The sequence below is a fragment of the Scyliorhinus canicula genome, chromosome 23 (genome assembly GCF_902713615.1).
Source record: "Scyliorhinus canicula chromosome 23, sScyCan1.1, whole genome shotgun sequence".
Taxonomy (NCBI): Eukaryota; Metazoa; Chordata; class Chondrichthyes; order Carcharhiniformes; family Scyliorhinidae; genus Scyliorhinus; species Scyliorhinus canicula.
This window is the reverse complement of record NC_052168.1, coordinates 3677374-3692944: the sequence shown is the minus strand read 5'-3', so window position 1 is coordinate 3692944 and position 15571 is coordinate 3677374. Positions and strand designations below refer to the sequence as shown.

General features: G+C 51.1%; 1 protein-coding gene across 1 annotated transcript; it reads right to left on the bottom strand.

The window, feature by feature from the left end:
• Positions 1–1563: 1563 nt before the first annotated feature.
• Positions 1564–3008, bottom strand: LOC119956618 (vegetative cell wall protein gp1-like). The gene is made up of 2 exons (XM_038783956.1): positions 2945–3008; positions 1564–2477 (listed from the first exon to the last, which is right to left on the bottom strand). Exons 1-2 carry the CDS (start codon positions 3006–3008, stop codon positions 1564–1566), a joined length of 978 nt encoding a protein of 325 aa, XP_038639884.1.
• Positions 3009–15571: the final 12563 nt, after the last annotated feature.

Here is a 15571-nt window from a genome sequence, read left to right as displayed (position 1 = left end):
TCATCACCCTCGACACTGACAAGCCTATTCTGGAGACGTGAGCACAAAATCCAGGCTGGAGCTCTGGTTGCAGTACTGGGGGAATACTGCACTGTCGGCTGCAATGATATGTGGAATATAATTTGTGAAAATAACATAATAACCAAACTGTATATAAACATTAGTGCCTGCATGTATAGATTACAATTCTAGCATTCGACCACAGATGGTGTAGTGACAGGAGAACATAGAACTGTACAGCACAGTACAGGCCCTTCGGCCCACGATGTTGTCCGGAACTAGTCTGAATCTAAGATCAAATCAACCTACTCCCAATCATTCTAGTGCACTCCATATGTCTATCCAATAACCGCTTGAAAGTTCCTAAAGTGTCCAATTCCACTACCATAGCTGGGAGTGCGTTCCACACCCCAACCACTCTCTGAGTAAAGAACCTACCTCTGACATCCCTCCGATATCTTCCACCATGAACCTTATAGTTATGCCCCCTTGTAAAAGCCACCCAAGGAAAATGTCGTTGAAAGTCCACTCTATCTATCCCTCTCATCATCTTGTACACTTCAATTAAGTCACCTCTCATCCTGCACTGAAACACAGCCACATGTGCCTGTGTGCATAGATTACAATTCTAGCATCCGACCATAGGTGGTGTGTTGACAAGAGAACGTTACTGGAACACAGTCGCATGGGAAGCAGAACGTAGACAGCAGGCCCACTGGTCAGTTGCATATTGAGCAGCTCCTGAATCAACAATAATTAATAATAGTTAATCATGGTTGTTTGTATTTAGCCGGTCATTATCACATTGTTGCCTGTGGGGTCTTGCTGTGCGCAAAGTGGCTGCTGCGTTTCCTGTGTTACGACAGTGACTGCGCTTCGAAAGTACTTGACTGGCTGGAAAGGGGATTGCAGTGTCCAGGGCTGTTCGAAACGCTGAAGTTCTCATTTCCGATTTCCTCAAATCAATGCCCAGCGTGTTTCAGGCCTTGCTGCTTTGTCCGGGCGCTATTTTTAATATCTCCTCCATTAACGGTAAGTGTGAGTCCGCAATATTGACAGAGGATGGAATGCACCAATCAGTCCACATGGTGGCCTCCCATCAACAACAGCTGATGTTACAATGAATTGAAAATCTAGCTGATGACTCTGATTCCTGTACGGGCTCGTTAAATGGTTATCTGTGATATTATCCACATTTTACATTTATAAGTGTAAAGATCAAGGTTGGGGATTAAGATACTGGGACCTGGTGGACAGGCGCCTATTGGCCTGAGTGGCTGAAGAGTCCAATCAGCTGTAAGCTCCGTGGCCTCACCTCCCCCATTCTGTCCCCTCCTCCTCCATCGAAACATCTCCCTGCAGCCTCTGAACACTTCCCCCTCTGGCTTTATGTGAATCCCTAATTGTGCTGCTTCCTCCACCATTGGCTGTGTCTTCAGCTGTCTCGGCCCAAAGTCAGGCATTCCCTTCCGGAACGTTCCTCCTTTTAAGATGCAGCTTAAAATTTATAAAATCTACCGTTACCTGTGTGGTCTGGTGTTAAAAGTTGTTTGCTGACCGTTCCTATGAAGGAGCTTGGGGCTTGGGGCTTGGGGCTTGGGGCTTGGAGCTTGGAGCTTGGGGCTTGGGGCTTGGAGCTTGGAGCTTGGGGCTTGGAGCTTGGGGCTTGGAGCTTGGGGCTTGGGGCTTGGGGCTTGGGGCTTGGGGCTTGGGGCTTGGGGCTTGGAGCTTGGGGCTTGGGGCTTGGGGCTTGGAGCTTGGGGCTTGGGGCTTGGAGCTTGGGGCTTGGGGCTTGGGGCTTGGAGCTTGGGGCTTGGGGCTTGGAGCTTGGGGCTTGGAGCTTGGGGCTTGGGGCTTGGGGCTTGGGGCTTGGAGCTTGGGGCTTGGGGCTTGGAGCTTGGGGCTTGGGGCTTGGAGCTTGGGGCTTGGAGCTTGGGGCTTGGAGCTTGGGGCTTGGGGCTTGGGGCTTGGAGCTTGGAGCTTGGAGCTTGGGGCTTGGAGCTTGGGGCTTGGGGCTTGGAGCTTGGGGCTTGGGGCTTGGGGCTTGGGGCTTGGGGCTTGGGGCTTGGAGCTTGGGGCTTGGGGCTTGGGGCTTGGAGCTTGGGGCTTGGGGCTTGGGGCTTGGGGCTTGGGGCTTGGAGCTTGGGGCTTGGGGCTTGGAGCTTGGGGCTTGGGGCTTGGAGCTTGGGGCTTGGAGCTTGGAGCTTGGGGCTTGGGGCTTGGGGCTTGGAGCTTGGGGCTTGGGGCTTGGAGCTTGGGGCTTGGGGCTTGGAGCTTGGGGCTTGGAGCTTGGAGCTTGGAGCTTGGGGCTTGGGGCTTGGGGCTTGGAGCTTGGGGCTTGGGGCTTGGGGCTTGGGGCTTGGGGCTTGGAGCTTGGGGCTTGGAGCTTGGAGCTTGGGGCTTGGGGCTTGGAGCTTGGGGCTTGGAGCTTGGGGCTTGGAGCTTGGGGCTTGGGGCTTGGGGCTTGGAGCGTTTTACTGTGTAATATCAGTAATATCAGTGCCGGTTGCCATTGGAGACAAGGATGGCCCCAAGTTCAGCCCCTCTAGATTCCATGTTGAGTTTGATGATTTCAGCCAGGTCAGCCCTGGGGTGACTGCTCTCCGACCTTTGCTCTCTGACCTCTGCTCTATGACCTCTGCTCTCCAACCTCTGTTCTCCGACCTCTGCTCTCCAATCTCTGCTCTCCGGCCTCTGTATTCCAACCTTTACTCTCCAACGTCTCCTCTTTAACCTCTCCTCTCTGACCTCCCCTCTCCAACCTCTCCTCTCTGACCTCTCCTCTCTGACCTCCCCTCTCCAACCTCTGCTCTCTAAACTCTCCTCTCCAACCTCTCCTCTCCGACCTCTCCTCTCTGACCTCTCCTCTCTGACCTCTCCTCTCTAACCACTCCTCTGCAACCTCTGATCTCCGACCTCTGCTATCCAATCTCTGCTCTCCGACCTCTGCTCTCCAACCTCTCCTCTCCGACCTCTGCTCTCCAACCTCTGCTCTCCCCATCCGCCATGCCTTGAGATGGAAAAGAAAATTAAGCCTGGAAGACTGCTTGTTATTCCGATCTGGTGATCCCACCAGAGAAAGGATTTCAGGATGGTCAGTATCTCTGCGATGGTTCCTTCGTGCCAGATTTCCAATTCTGACTGTGTTCGATCACATGCATAAAACCACCATGAGGCCAGGTATTTGGGTTGGGTGGGCATTGGGCCCAGGTATCAGAGTGGGGGTGCCCAGATATCTGGGTGGGGTACCCAGGTATTGTGGGGTGGGGGCGCCCAGGTACCAGGGTTGGGGTGTCTAGGTATTGAGGTGGGGGTGCCCAGGTATCGGGGTGGGAGGGGGGGTGCCCGGGTATCGGGGTGGGAGGGGGGTGCCCGGGTACCGGGGTGGTGGGAGGGGGGGTGCCCAGGTATCGGGGTGGGAGGGGGGGTGCCCGGGTATCAGGGTGGTGGGAGGGGGGGTGGGAGGGGTAATGGGAGGGGGGGTGGGAGGGGTGTTGGGAGGGGTGATGGGAGGGGAGGTGGGGGGGGGGGGTGGGAGGGGTGTTGGGAGGGGTGATGGGAGAGGAGGTGGGAGGGGTGATGGGAGGAGTGATGGGAGGGGTGGTGGGAGGGGTGGTGGGAGGGGTGGTGGGAGGGGGGGTGGAGGGGTGTTGGGAGGGGTGATGGGAGGGGTGATGGGAGGGGTGATGGGAGGGGAGGTGGGAGGGGTGATGGGAGGGGTGGTGGGAGGGGTGATGGAAGGGGTGGTGGGAGGGGAGTGGGAGGGGTGATGGGAGGGGTGTTGGGAAGGGGGGTGGGAGGGGTGGTGGGAGGGGTGATGGGAGGGGTGGTGCCTAGATATCAAAGTGCAGATGCTGGAAATCTGAAATATAAAGAGAGCTGGGAAATGTTGGCAGGTCTGGCAGCTTCCACACGGACAGAGAGAGAGAGACAGAGTTAACGTTCCAAGTCCAATATTTGGGCAGCACGGTAGCACAGTGGTTAGCACAGTTGCTTCACAGCTCCAGGGTCCCATGTTCGATTCCTGGCTTGGGTCACTGTCTGTGCGGAGTCTTAGTGGGTTTCCTCCGGGTGCTTCGGTTTCCCCCCACAGTCCAAAGATGTGCAGGTTAGGTGGATTGGCCATGATAAATTGCCCCTTAGTGTCCAAAAAAGTTAAGTTGGGGTTACTGGGTTACGGGGATAGGGTAGGTACCTGGGCTTGAGTCTGTTGCTCTTTGTAAGGGCCAGTGCAGACTCGATGGGCCAAATGGCCTCGTTCTGCACTGTAAGTTCTATGATTCTATGATCTCTGAGTCTATTTCGGAAAGCAAACAAAAGCAAAATGGCACTGGAATTAACCATGTTTCTCTGCCCACATTTGCTGCCAAACCTGCTGAGATTTTCCGGCATTTGCTGTTTCCATTCCAGAGGGCAGTGCCCAGGAATCAGAGGATAGCACTTAGGAATTAGAGGGAAATATCCAGGGGTTGGGGCAGTGCCCAGTACCAGAGAGCAACAAGGGTCCATGGAGCAGAAAGGAGATTTTCCTCGGACAATGTCCACCGCAAGGGACGTGACAGACACGTAAAACCATAAGACATAGGAGCAGAATTAGACCATTCAGTCCATCACGAAGCTCCGCCATTCAATCATGGCTGATATTTTTCTCATCCCCATTTTCATACCTTCTCCCCATTACCCCTGATCCCCTTCTAAATCAAGATCCTATCTATCTCTGTCTTAAAGACACTCAGTGATTTGGCCTCCACAGCCTTCTGCGGCAAAGAGTTCCACAGATTCACCACCCTCTGGCTGAAGAAATTCCTTCTCATCTCTGTTTCAAAGGATCGTCCCTTTAGTCTGAGGTTGTGCCTCTGGTTCTAGTTTTTCCTACAAGTGGAAACATCCTCTCCACGTCCACTCTATCCAGGCCTCGCAGTATCCTGTAAGTTTCAATTAGATCCCCCCTCATCCTTCTAAACTCCATCGAGTACAGACCCAGGGTTCTCAAACGTTCCTCATACAACAGGTTCTTCATTCCAGGGATCGTTCTTGTGAACCTCCTCTGGACCCTTTCCAAGGCCAGCACATCCTTCCTCAGATACGGGGCCTAAGACTGCTCCCCCTTGCCCCTGTTGATCTTCCATCCAGTCGCTGTTATACTGTGTTGCTTCTACCCACGTTCCTGTACACAAGCAGGAAAAAGTTGAGTGGATCTTTGCAGTGGAATAATGCTGCAAACAAGCTGACTATCACAGAGCAACCCACTATCACAGAGCAACCCGCTATCAGAGCAACCCGCTATCATAGAGCAACCCGCTATCACAGAGCAACCCGCTATCATAGAGCAACCCGCTATCATAGAGCAACCCGCTATCATAGAGCAACCCGCTATCATAGAGCAACCCGCTATCATAGAGCAACCCGCTATTATAGAGCAACCCGCTATCATAGAGCAACCCGCTATCATAGAGCAACCCGCTATCACAGAGCAACCCGCTATCATAGAGCAACCCGCTATCATAGAGCAACCCGCTATCATAGAGCAACCCGCTATCATAGAGCAACCCGCTATCATAGAGCAACCCACTATCACAGAGCAACCCGCTATCATAGAGCAACCCGCTATCATAGAGCAACCCGCTATCATAGAGCAACCCGCTATCATTGAGAAACCCTCTAGCACAGAGCAACCCGCGATCATAGAGCAACCCGCTATCATAGAGCAACCCGCTATCACAGAGCAACACGCTATCATAGAGCAACATGCTATCATAGAGCAACCCGCTATCATAGAGCAACCCGCTATCACAGAGCAACCCGCTATCATAGAGCAACCCGCTATCATAGAGCAACCCGCTATCATTGAGAAACCCGCTATCACAGAGCAACCCGCTATCATAGAGCAACCCGCTATCATAGAGCAACCCGCTATCATAGAGCAACCCGCTATCATAGAGCAACCCGCTATCACAGAGCAACCCGCTATCATAGAGCAACCCGCTATCATAGAGCAACCCGCTATCATAGAGCAACCCGCTATCATAGAGCAACCCGCTATCATAGAGCAACCCGCTATCATAGAGCAACCCGCTATCATAGAGCAACCCGCTATCATAGAGCAACCCGCTATCATAGAGCAACCCGCTATCATAGAGCAACCCGCTATCATAGAGCAACACGCTATCATAGAGCAACCCGCTATCACAGAGCAACCCGCTATCACAGAGCAACCCGCTATCACAGAGCAACCCGCTATCATAGAGCAACCCGCTATCACAGAGCAACCCGCTATCATAGAGCAACCCGCTATCACAGAGCAACCCACTATCATAGAGCAATCCGCTATCATAGAGCAACCCGCTATCACAGAGCAACCCGCTATCACAGTGCAACCCGCTATCATAGAGCAACCCGCTATCACAGAGCAACCCGCTATCATTGAGAAACCCTCTATCATAGAGCAACCCGCTATCATAGAGCAACCCGCTATCATTGAGAAACCCTCTATCATAGAGCAACCCGCTATCACAGAGAAACCCGCTATCACAGAGCAACCCTCTATGACAGAGCAACCCGCTATCATAGAGCAACCCGCTATCATAGAGCAACCCGCTATCATAGAGCAACCCGCGATCATAGAGCAACCCGCTATCATAGAGCAACCCGCTATCATAGAGCAACCCTCTATCATAGAGCAACCCGCTATCATAGAGCAACCCGCTATCATAGAGCAACCCGCTATCATAGAGCAGCCCACTATCATAGAGCAACCCGCTATCATAGAGCAACCCGCTATCATAGAGCAACCCGCTATCACAGAGCAACCCGCTATCATAGAGCAACCCGCGATCATAGAGCAACCCACTATCATAGAGCAACCCGCTATCATAGAGCAACCCGCTATCATAGAGCAACCCGCTATCATAGAGCAACCCGCTATCATAGAGCAACCCGCTATCATAGAGCAACCCGCTATCACAGAGCAACCCGCTATCATAGAGCAACCCGCGATCATAGAGCAACCCACTATCATAGAGCAACCCGCTATCATAGAGCAACCCGTTATCATAGAGCAACCCGCTATCATAGAGCAACCCGCTATCATAGAGCAACCCGCTATCATAGAGCAACCCGCTATCATAGAGCAACCCGCTATCATAGAGCAACCCGTTATCATAGAGCAACCCGCTATCATAGAGCAACCCGCTATCATAGAGCAACCCGCTATCATAGAGCAACCCGCTATCATAGAGCAACCCGCTATCACAGAGCAACCCGCTATCATAGAGCAACCCGCTATCATAGAGCAACCCGCTATCATAGAGCAACCCGCTATCATAGAGCAACCCGCTATCACAGAGCAACCCACTATCACAGAGCAACCCGCTATCACAGAGCAACCCACTATCACAGAGCAACCCGCTATCATAGAGCAACCCGCTATCATAGAGCAACCCGCTATCACAGAGCAACCCGCTATCACAGAGCAACCCGCTATCACAGAGCAACCCACTATCACAGAGCAACCCGCTATCATAGAGCAACCCGCTATCACAGAGCAACCCGCTATCACAGAGCAACCCGCTATCATAGAGCAGCCCGCTATCACAGAGCAACCCGCTATCATAGAGCAACCCGCTATCATAGAGCAACCCGCTATCATAGAGCAACCCGCTATCATAGAGCAACCCGCTATCATAGAGCAACCCGCTATCATAGAGCAACCCGCTATCATAGAGCAACCCGCTATCATAGAGCAACCCGCTATCATAGAGCAACCCGCTATCATAGAGCAACCCGCTATCATAGAGCAGCTTCAAAGGGGATCCGTTGTAAATATAATCTCCTTCATTGTATAACCTGAATCGGCTGACATATCTGTGGTAAATGATACTTTCGAGCACAGTACATCTTTCTGATAAAGAGGGCAAAGGTTTTGTTTGGAAAATTCAAACTCTGGCTGTCCAAACGAGATTTCAGCAACGCAAAGTATTAAAGCTATAATTACGGGGCTGCACTTGATGCCTAAGCAGCATCTAATATTCCGCTGGCTGGTGAGAAGCGGATTTGCATTATTCATTCCCTCAGCTCGGTTATATGTCTCGAGTTTGTAAGTGCTGTTGACAGGACTGAATCTCGGGAGGGCAGCTAGAAAATCATAGGGTAGCGATCATTCACTGCCGATTCAGAGATTGTGTGTACATGAGTCACTCCCCAAGTGTGTGCATTTTTAAATAATTGAAGAAGAGATGTAGGAATACAATAAGAAAGAGGAAGAATAAGTAGTGATACAGAAACAGGAGGCAGTAATTCAGCTCTCCCACCCTACACAACCATTCATTATGACCCTGATCTGTATATTAACTCCAGGCTCAGCTTCAATTCTCTAATCCTACTTCTTATAAAAATCTTTTAATCTCAGTTTTGCAATTTTCAATTAACCTCCAGTCTGAACAGTATGTTTTTTTTCGGCCAAGTAACTTAAATCTGTGTCCTCCCAATGGGAACAGTTTTTTTCTTATTCGACGCATCGGATCTGCACCGACCCTCTGAAAGAGCACTGAACCGAGGCCCATTGCCTCGCCGTCTCACCGTAACCCACCCAACCTGCACATCTTTGAACACTATGGGGAAATTGATCATGGCCAATCCACCCAACCTAATAATAAACGTTATTGTCGCAAGTAGGCTTACATTAACGCTGCAAAGAAGTTGCTGTGAAAATCCCCTCGTCGCCACATTCTGGCACCTGTTCGGGTACACTGAGGGAGAATTCTGAATGTCCAATTCACCTAACAGCACACCTTTCATGACTTAGAACATAGAACATAGAACAGTACAGCACAGAACAGGCCCTTCGGCCCTCGATGTTGTGCCGAGCAATGATCACCCTACTCAAACCCACGTATCCACCCTATACCCGTAACCCAACAACCCCCCCCTTAACCTTACTTTTATTAGGACACTACGGGCAATTTAGCATGGCCAATCCACCTAACCTGCACATCTTTGGACTGTGGGAGGAAACCGGAGCACCCGGAGGAAACCCACGCACACACGGGGAAGACGTGCAGACTCCGCACAGACAGTGACCCAGCCGGGAATCGAACCTGGGACCCTGGAGCTGTGAAGCATTTATGCTAACCACCATGCTACCGTGAGCCCTGTGAGACTTGTGGGAGGAAATCAGAGCACCCGGAGGAAACCCACGCAGACACAGGGAGAACGTGCTGACTCCACACAGACACTGACCCAACGCCGGAATCGGACCTGTGTCCCTGGCGCTGTGAGGCAGCTGCGCCAATCGCTGTGCCACAGTGCCATCCCTAACGTCCTGGATAATATATATCCCTCAATCAACCTCACAAGAAATAGGTTGTCCGAATATCATCACATTGCTGTTTGTGGGATCGTGCTGTGCACAGTTTGGCTGCTGCAGTTCCAACATTGCAACAGTACGTCATTGGCTGCAAAGTTCTTTGAGGTGTCGATTGGTTGTGAAGCAGGGTCAAAATCCACCTCTTCCTATCAAACCTTTGACCGTAACACTTTTCAGCTCCTCAGGACATCCCATTGCAGTTTGCAGCCAATGAAGTCCTTCAGCACTTTGTGAGAGTTGGTCCTAGTTGCCTCGCTCTCGGTCCCTCATTCAGGATCCATCCATTAGTATCGAGTCTGAGATCATGAGGCATTCTCTCTCTCTCTCTCCACGTCACAAAGAACGCTCCAACTTGCACCACTTGTGATTGTTTATTGTATAGCGGGCAGAGGGTGGGAGTGAGGAGAGGGGAGGGACAGGATGCTGGAGCTGAGGGTCTAAAGCAGCTTCCGCCCAATGAGGTGGGAGCGAGCAGCCGCCACATCGAAACGGCAGCATTCGTTTGAAATCGGGGCTGGGGTTCCGACGTGAGCTTGGCAACAAATGAAAACACATCAAAATCACATCCGCCCTTGCCCTGGGCTGAGTGGGGGTACAGGTCCCGGTTTTATGGCTAACTCTTTAATGGGGCAAAATCAGACAACGGTGCTTCGTGCGAAAGGGGAGGGAAGGAAGTTGCCTTTCTGTAGAATCATCCACCTGACCACGATATCCTGAAAGCATTTCCAGCCAATAGAACATAGACATAGAACCCCACGTGGGGCCTCACGGTAGCATGGTGGTTAGCATCAATGCTTCACAGCTCCAGGGTCCCAGGTTCGATTCCCGGCTGGGTCACTGTCTGTGTGGAGTCTGCACATCCTCCCTGTGTGTGCGTGGGTTTCCTCTGGGTGCTCCGGTTTCTTCCCACAGTCCAAAGATGTGCGGGTTAGGTGGATTGGCCATGCTAAATTGCCCGTAGTGTAAGGTTAATGGGGGGATTGTTGGGTTACGGGTATACGGGTTACGTGGGTTTAAGTAGGGTGATCATTGCTCGGCACAACATCGAGGGCTGAAGGGCCTGTTCTGTGCTGTACTGTTCTAAATTCTAAACAGTACAGCACAGAATAGGCCCTTCGACCCTCGATGTTGTGCCGAGCAATGATCACCCTACTCAAACCCACGTATCCACCCTATACCCGTAACCCAATAACCCCCCCTTAACTTTACTTTATTAGGACACTACGGGCAATTTAGCATGGCCAATCCACCTAACCCGCACATCTTTGGACTGTGGGAGGAAACCGGAGCACCTGGAGGAAACCCACGCACACACGGGGAGGACGTGCAAACTCCGCACAGACAGTGACCCAGCCGGGAATCGAACCTGGGACCCTGGAGCTGTGAAGCATTTATGCTAACCACCATGCTACCGTGCTGCCCATGAACTACTTTTTGAAGTGTAGCCTCTGATGGAATGGAGGAAACGCGGCAGGTAACCTGCGTGTTGTATTACTGGGTCTAGTAATATGTATCGTTACTAGTTGCTGTTGATGGTCTGACGGTCTGATCCTGAAGAAACCGCGAGTCTTCATAAGAACATAAGAACTAGGAGCAGGAGTAGGCCATCTGGCCCCTCGAGCCTGCTCCGCCATTCAATCAGATCATGGCTGATCTTTTGTGGACTCAGCTCCACTTTCCGGCCCGAACACCATAACCCTTAATCCCTTTATTCTTCAAAAAATGTTTCTTTAAAAACATTTAATGAAGGAGCCTCAACTGCTTCACTGGGCAAGGAATTCCATAGATTCACAACCCTTTGGGTGAAGAAGTTCCTCCTAAACTCAGTCCTAAATCTACTTCCCCTTATTTTGAGGCTATGCCCCAAACTTAAAGCAAACTAATTTAATAAAGTAACGATTAATTATATTTGAGTTCAATAGAGATCACTAGAGATCAAGTAATTAAATGTGATTGAATTAATTGATTAACAACTATAAATACTAGTTAGGCTGAGAGCTATCTCTCATACACTACTGCTTACTAATCACTCCTGGGTTGATGGTCTGAAAGAGACCAAGATCCTCTGGGAGCTGATACTTATAGTGGATCTTGTAATGCCCTCTAGAGGTAGTGTTAGATGTTATAATTAATCCTTTAGTTTTATGTATATGTGTGTGTATCATTACAGTACGCACAGCAAGATCCCACAGGCAGCAAGGTGGCCATTGTTAAACGCCCTGTTTTAGGGATGTTGACTCACGGATAAATCTCAGCTCCCGGACAATGGCGGACGACTAAAACGCTCAGTTGATTTGAAACTCTGGCAGGCTTATTATCTACCATATTAGTGGGGAGGCCTTAAAGCAGGACTCCAGCCTTGAACTCGCAGTGCTACCCGCTGAGCCGCGGCTGACTGTCCAGTGGGATTAAACCTCCGCCCCCCGGCCAATGAGACAACAGCGCACTCAGTGAAGCTTTTACCTCAAGAACCTCCCCTGCACTAAAACAAAACCCGATTCGGGGACCTCAACATTTTTTTTCTCAGAATCGCTCCAAACTCCAGTTGCAACGGGGTGTGAGGGATTTCAGTGTTAGAAACTCTGACTGAAGTTTAAACAGCAATTTATATTAAAATTGACCTTTTTTTCCAATCTGAATTGACAACGGGAGGTCTGAGCGGCTTTTTAAAAAGTCAATTGGAAAAATGTATAATTTATTTAAGAGCGAATAAATAAATGATCTCAATGGCTGTTTGTGTTTGGCGGTGGTAGGGTGGAGTGGTTCGTGCAGTCGGAAGATCGTGTTAGAATCTTCAAATCCCGCCCATCAGCGGGATGGGAACTGGGATTCAGGTTGAGAAGGTGGACGAAGAAGATGGGGAGGATAAATCTCTCGCTGGAGCTGTCGGGTTAGTGCTCTTTGCTAAAGCAAATTGGTTATCCTTACCCTGGGTTTGCCTGGATAGGATGGGTATAGATGCATACGGCACTAGGAAGTACAGGCTTGGTGGGCCGAAGGGCCTGTTCCTGTGCTGCACTGTTCTTTGTTCTCTTTGTTCTTTGTTCTGTCTGCGTCTCCACGTGACTCCAGTCCCGCACCAACTCGGGGAAACTCTTAACTGGCTACTGAGTGGGCTTAGCTGGCCAATTGGTTACATCAAACTGGTCCCAACAATATTTCTGCAATGTATTTATTCACACCAAGTCACAAAGGGAGATCTTAAGACAGGCGTCTAAAGGCTTGTCAAGGTCTTAAGGAGTGCCCCAAAGGAGGTGACAGAGGTGAGGAGGTTTAGGGAGGGAATCCCAGGCAGCTGAGGCCCATTGAGAGTGGGTTGATGGACCACTAGAAGAGAGATGAAGCGCTGGAGGGGTCTTGTCACTGGACAATGATCTAGTAATTCAGGGAAATGCTTTGGGGACCCGGTTTCGAATCCCACCACGGCACGTGGTGCAATTTGAATTCAATAAAAATCTGGAATTGAAAATATAATAATCTTTATTATTGTCACAAGTAGGCTCACATTATCACGGCAGTTAAGTTACTGTGGAAAGCCCCTAGTCGCCACACTCCGGCGCCTGTTTGGGTACACAGAGGGAGAATTCAGAATGTCCAATTAACCTAACAAGCACGTCTTTCGGGACTTGTGGGAGGAAACCGGAGCGTCCGGAGGAAACCCACACAGACACGGGGAGAACGTGCAGACCCCGCGCAGGCAGTGACCCAGCGGGGAATCGAACCCGGGACCCTGGAGCTGAAAAACACCAGTGCTAACCCCTGTGCTACCATGCTGCCCTGAAACAAAATTGGAATTCAAAGTCTAATAATGACCAGGACTGTGGTTAAAACCCATCTGGTTCACTAATGTCCTTCAGGGAAGGAAATCTGCCGTCCTTACCCGATCTGGCCTACATGTGACTCCAGACCCACATCAATGTGGTTGATTCTTAAATGCCCTCTGAAATGGCCAAGCGCAACACGCAGTCATAGGGCTATCGAGTCTGCTCTGCCATTCATTGAGATCATAACTGGCCAGATATTACCCTCAACTCCACTTATCCCACCTAACCCTTGATTCCGTTGCTGATTAGAAAGCTGTCTGTCAGCGATGGCGAAGCCTCACCACCGCCCTTTTTACGGCAATCATAGAGATAATTGCAACACCAGGAGATTAGTGGCAGCACGGTAGCATTGTGGATAGCACAATTGTTTCACAGCTCCAGGGTCCCAGGTTTAATTCCGGCTTGGGTCACTGTCTGTGCGGAGTCTGCACGTCCTCCCCGTGTGTGCGTGGGTTTCCTCCGGGTGCTCCGGTTTCCTCCCACAGTCCAAAGATGTGCAGGTTAGGTGGATTGGCCATTATAAATTGCCCTTAGTGTCCAAAATTGCCCTTAGTGTTGGGTGGGGTTACTGGGTTATGAGGATAGGGTGGAGGTGTTGATCTTGGGTGGGGTGCTCTTTCCAAGAGCCGGAGCAGACTCGATGGGCCGAATGACCTCCTTCTGCACTGTAAATTCTATGATAATCATTCGGCCCATCAGGCTCTCTGCAGAACTACTTACTGTGGGACAGGGGTCACATGTGGGCCACACCAGGAAAGAGGGGCTGAGTGACTGACCCGCCTACCGAGGGTCATTAGTGCCACGCGCTCAACACTCAAAGAATATTGTGGCGTTCAGACTTTGAAGCCAAATAACGTTTCCTCATTCTTGGCTTCTTCATAGAATTTCAACAGAGCAGAAGGAGGCCATTCGGCCTTCGAGTCTGCAACGACGCTCCGAAACAGCACCCTATCTAGGCCCACTCCTCCGCCTGATCGCTGTAACCCCACCCAACCTGCACATCTTTGGACTGTGGGAGGAAACCGGAGCACCCGGAGGAAACCCACGCAGACACGGGGAGAACGTGCAGACTCCGCACAGACAGTGACCCGAGGCCGGAATTGAACCCGAGCCCCTGGCGCTGTGAGGCAGCAGCGCTAACCACTGTGCTACTGTGCCACCATTTGTACCAGGTGCCACCCTGGGCTTCTCCGGTACATTTACCCCAATATAAATGTTTGCCTTAAATAAAATGAAATCACTAGAAGACAGAAGTTCCTGCCAAAGGCCAGCAAAGGAGCTGCAGTATTAACCCTGCCCTTTGGGCGGTGCTGCAGGGCATCATTCTCTGAAAGTACCTGGACATTACTGCAGGCGGCGCTACGGGAGGGTGCTCGGCAGCGCCTCCAGCAGGAAACTAGCAGCTTTGCACCTGGTGTTGATGGGGTTATGAAGCAGATCAGAGCTCCCGTTTTGTCTGGGATTGCTGTATTACACAGGATTCCGCACCCCCCAAAATGTTTGCAGATAAAGGGAAAGACAGGTCGACCAGATACACATCATTACTTTTTATTTGTCCACAGGCATTTATTGCCCATCCCTATTGCTCTTGAACTGAATAGTTTGTTAGCCCATTGCAAAGGGAATTTTTAAGAGTCAACCCCATTGCCGTGGGTCTGGAGTCACATGTAGGCCAGACCGGGTAAGGACGGCAGATTTCCTTCCCTGAAGGACATTAGTGACCCAGATGGGTTTTAATGACAGTCCTGGTCATCATTAGACTTTGAATTGCAAATTTTTGTTGACCCTCTGACAGTGCAGCACTCCCTCAGTACTGACCCTCTGACAGTGCAGCACTCCCTCAGTACTGACCCTCTGACAGTGCGGCACTCCCTCAGTACTGACCCTCTGACAGTGCAGCACTCCCTCAGTACTGACCCTCTGACAGTGCGGCACTCCCTCAGTACTGACCCTCTGACAGTGCGGCACTCCCTCAGTACTGACCCTCTGACAGTGCAGCACTCCCTCAGTACTGACCCTCTGACAGTGCGGCACTCCCTCAGCACTGACCATTTGACAGTGTGGCACTCCCTCAGTACTGACCCTCTGACAGGGCAGCACTCCCTCAGTACTGACCCTCTGACAGTGCAGCACTCCCTCAGTACTGACTCTCTGACAGTGTGGCACGCCCTCAGTACTGACCCTCTGACAGTGCAGCACTCCCTCAGTACTGACCCTCTGACAGTGCAGCACTCCCTCAGTACTGACCCTCTGACAGTGCGGTACTCCCTCAGTACTGACCCTCTGACAGTGCGGCACTCCCTCAGTACTGACCCTCTGACAGTGCGGCACTCCCTCAGTACTGACCCTCTGACAGTGCGGCACTCCCTCAGTAATGACCCTC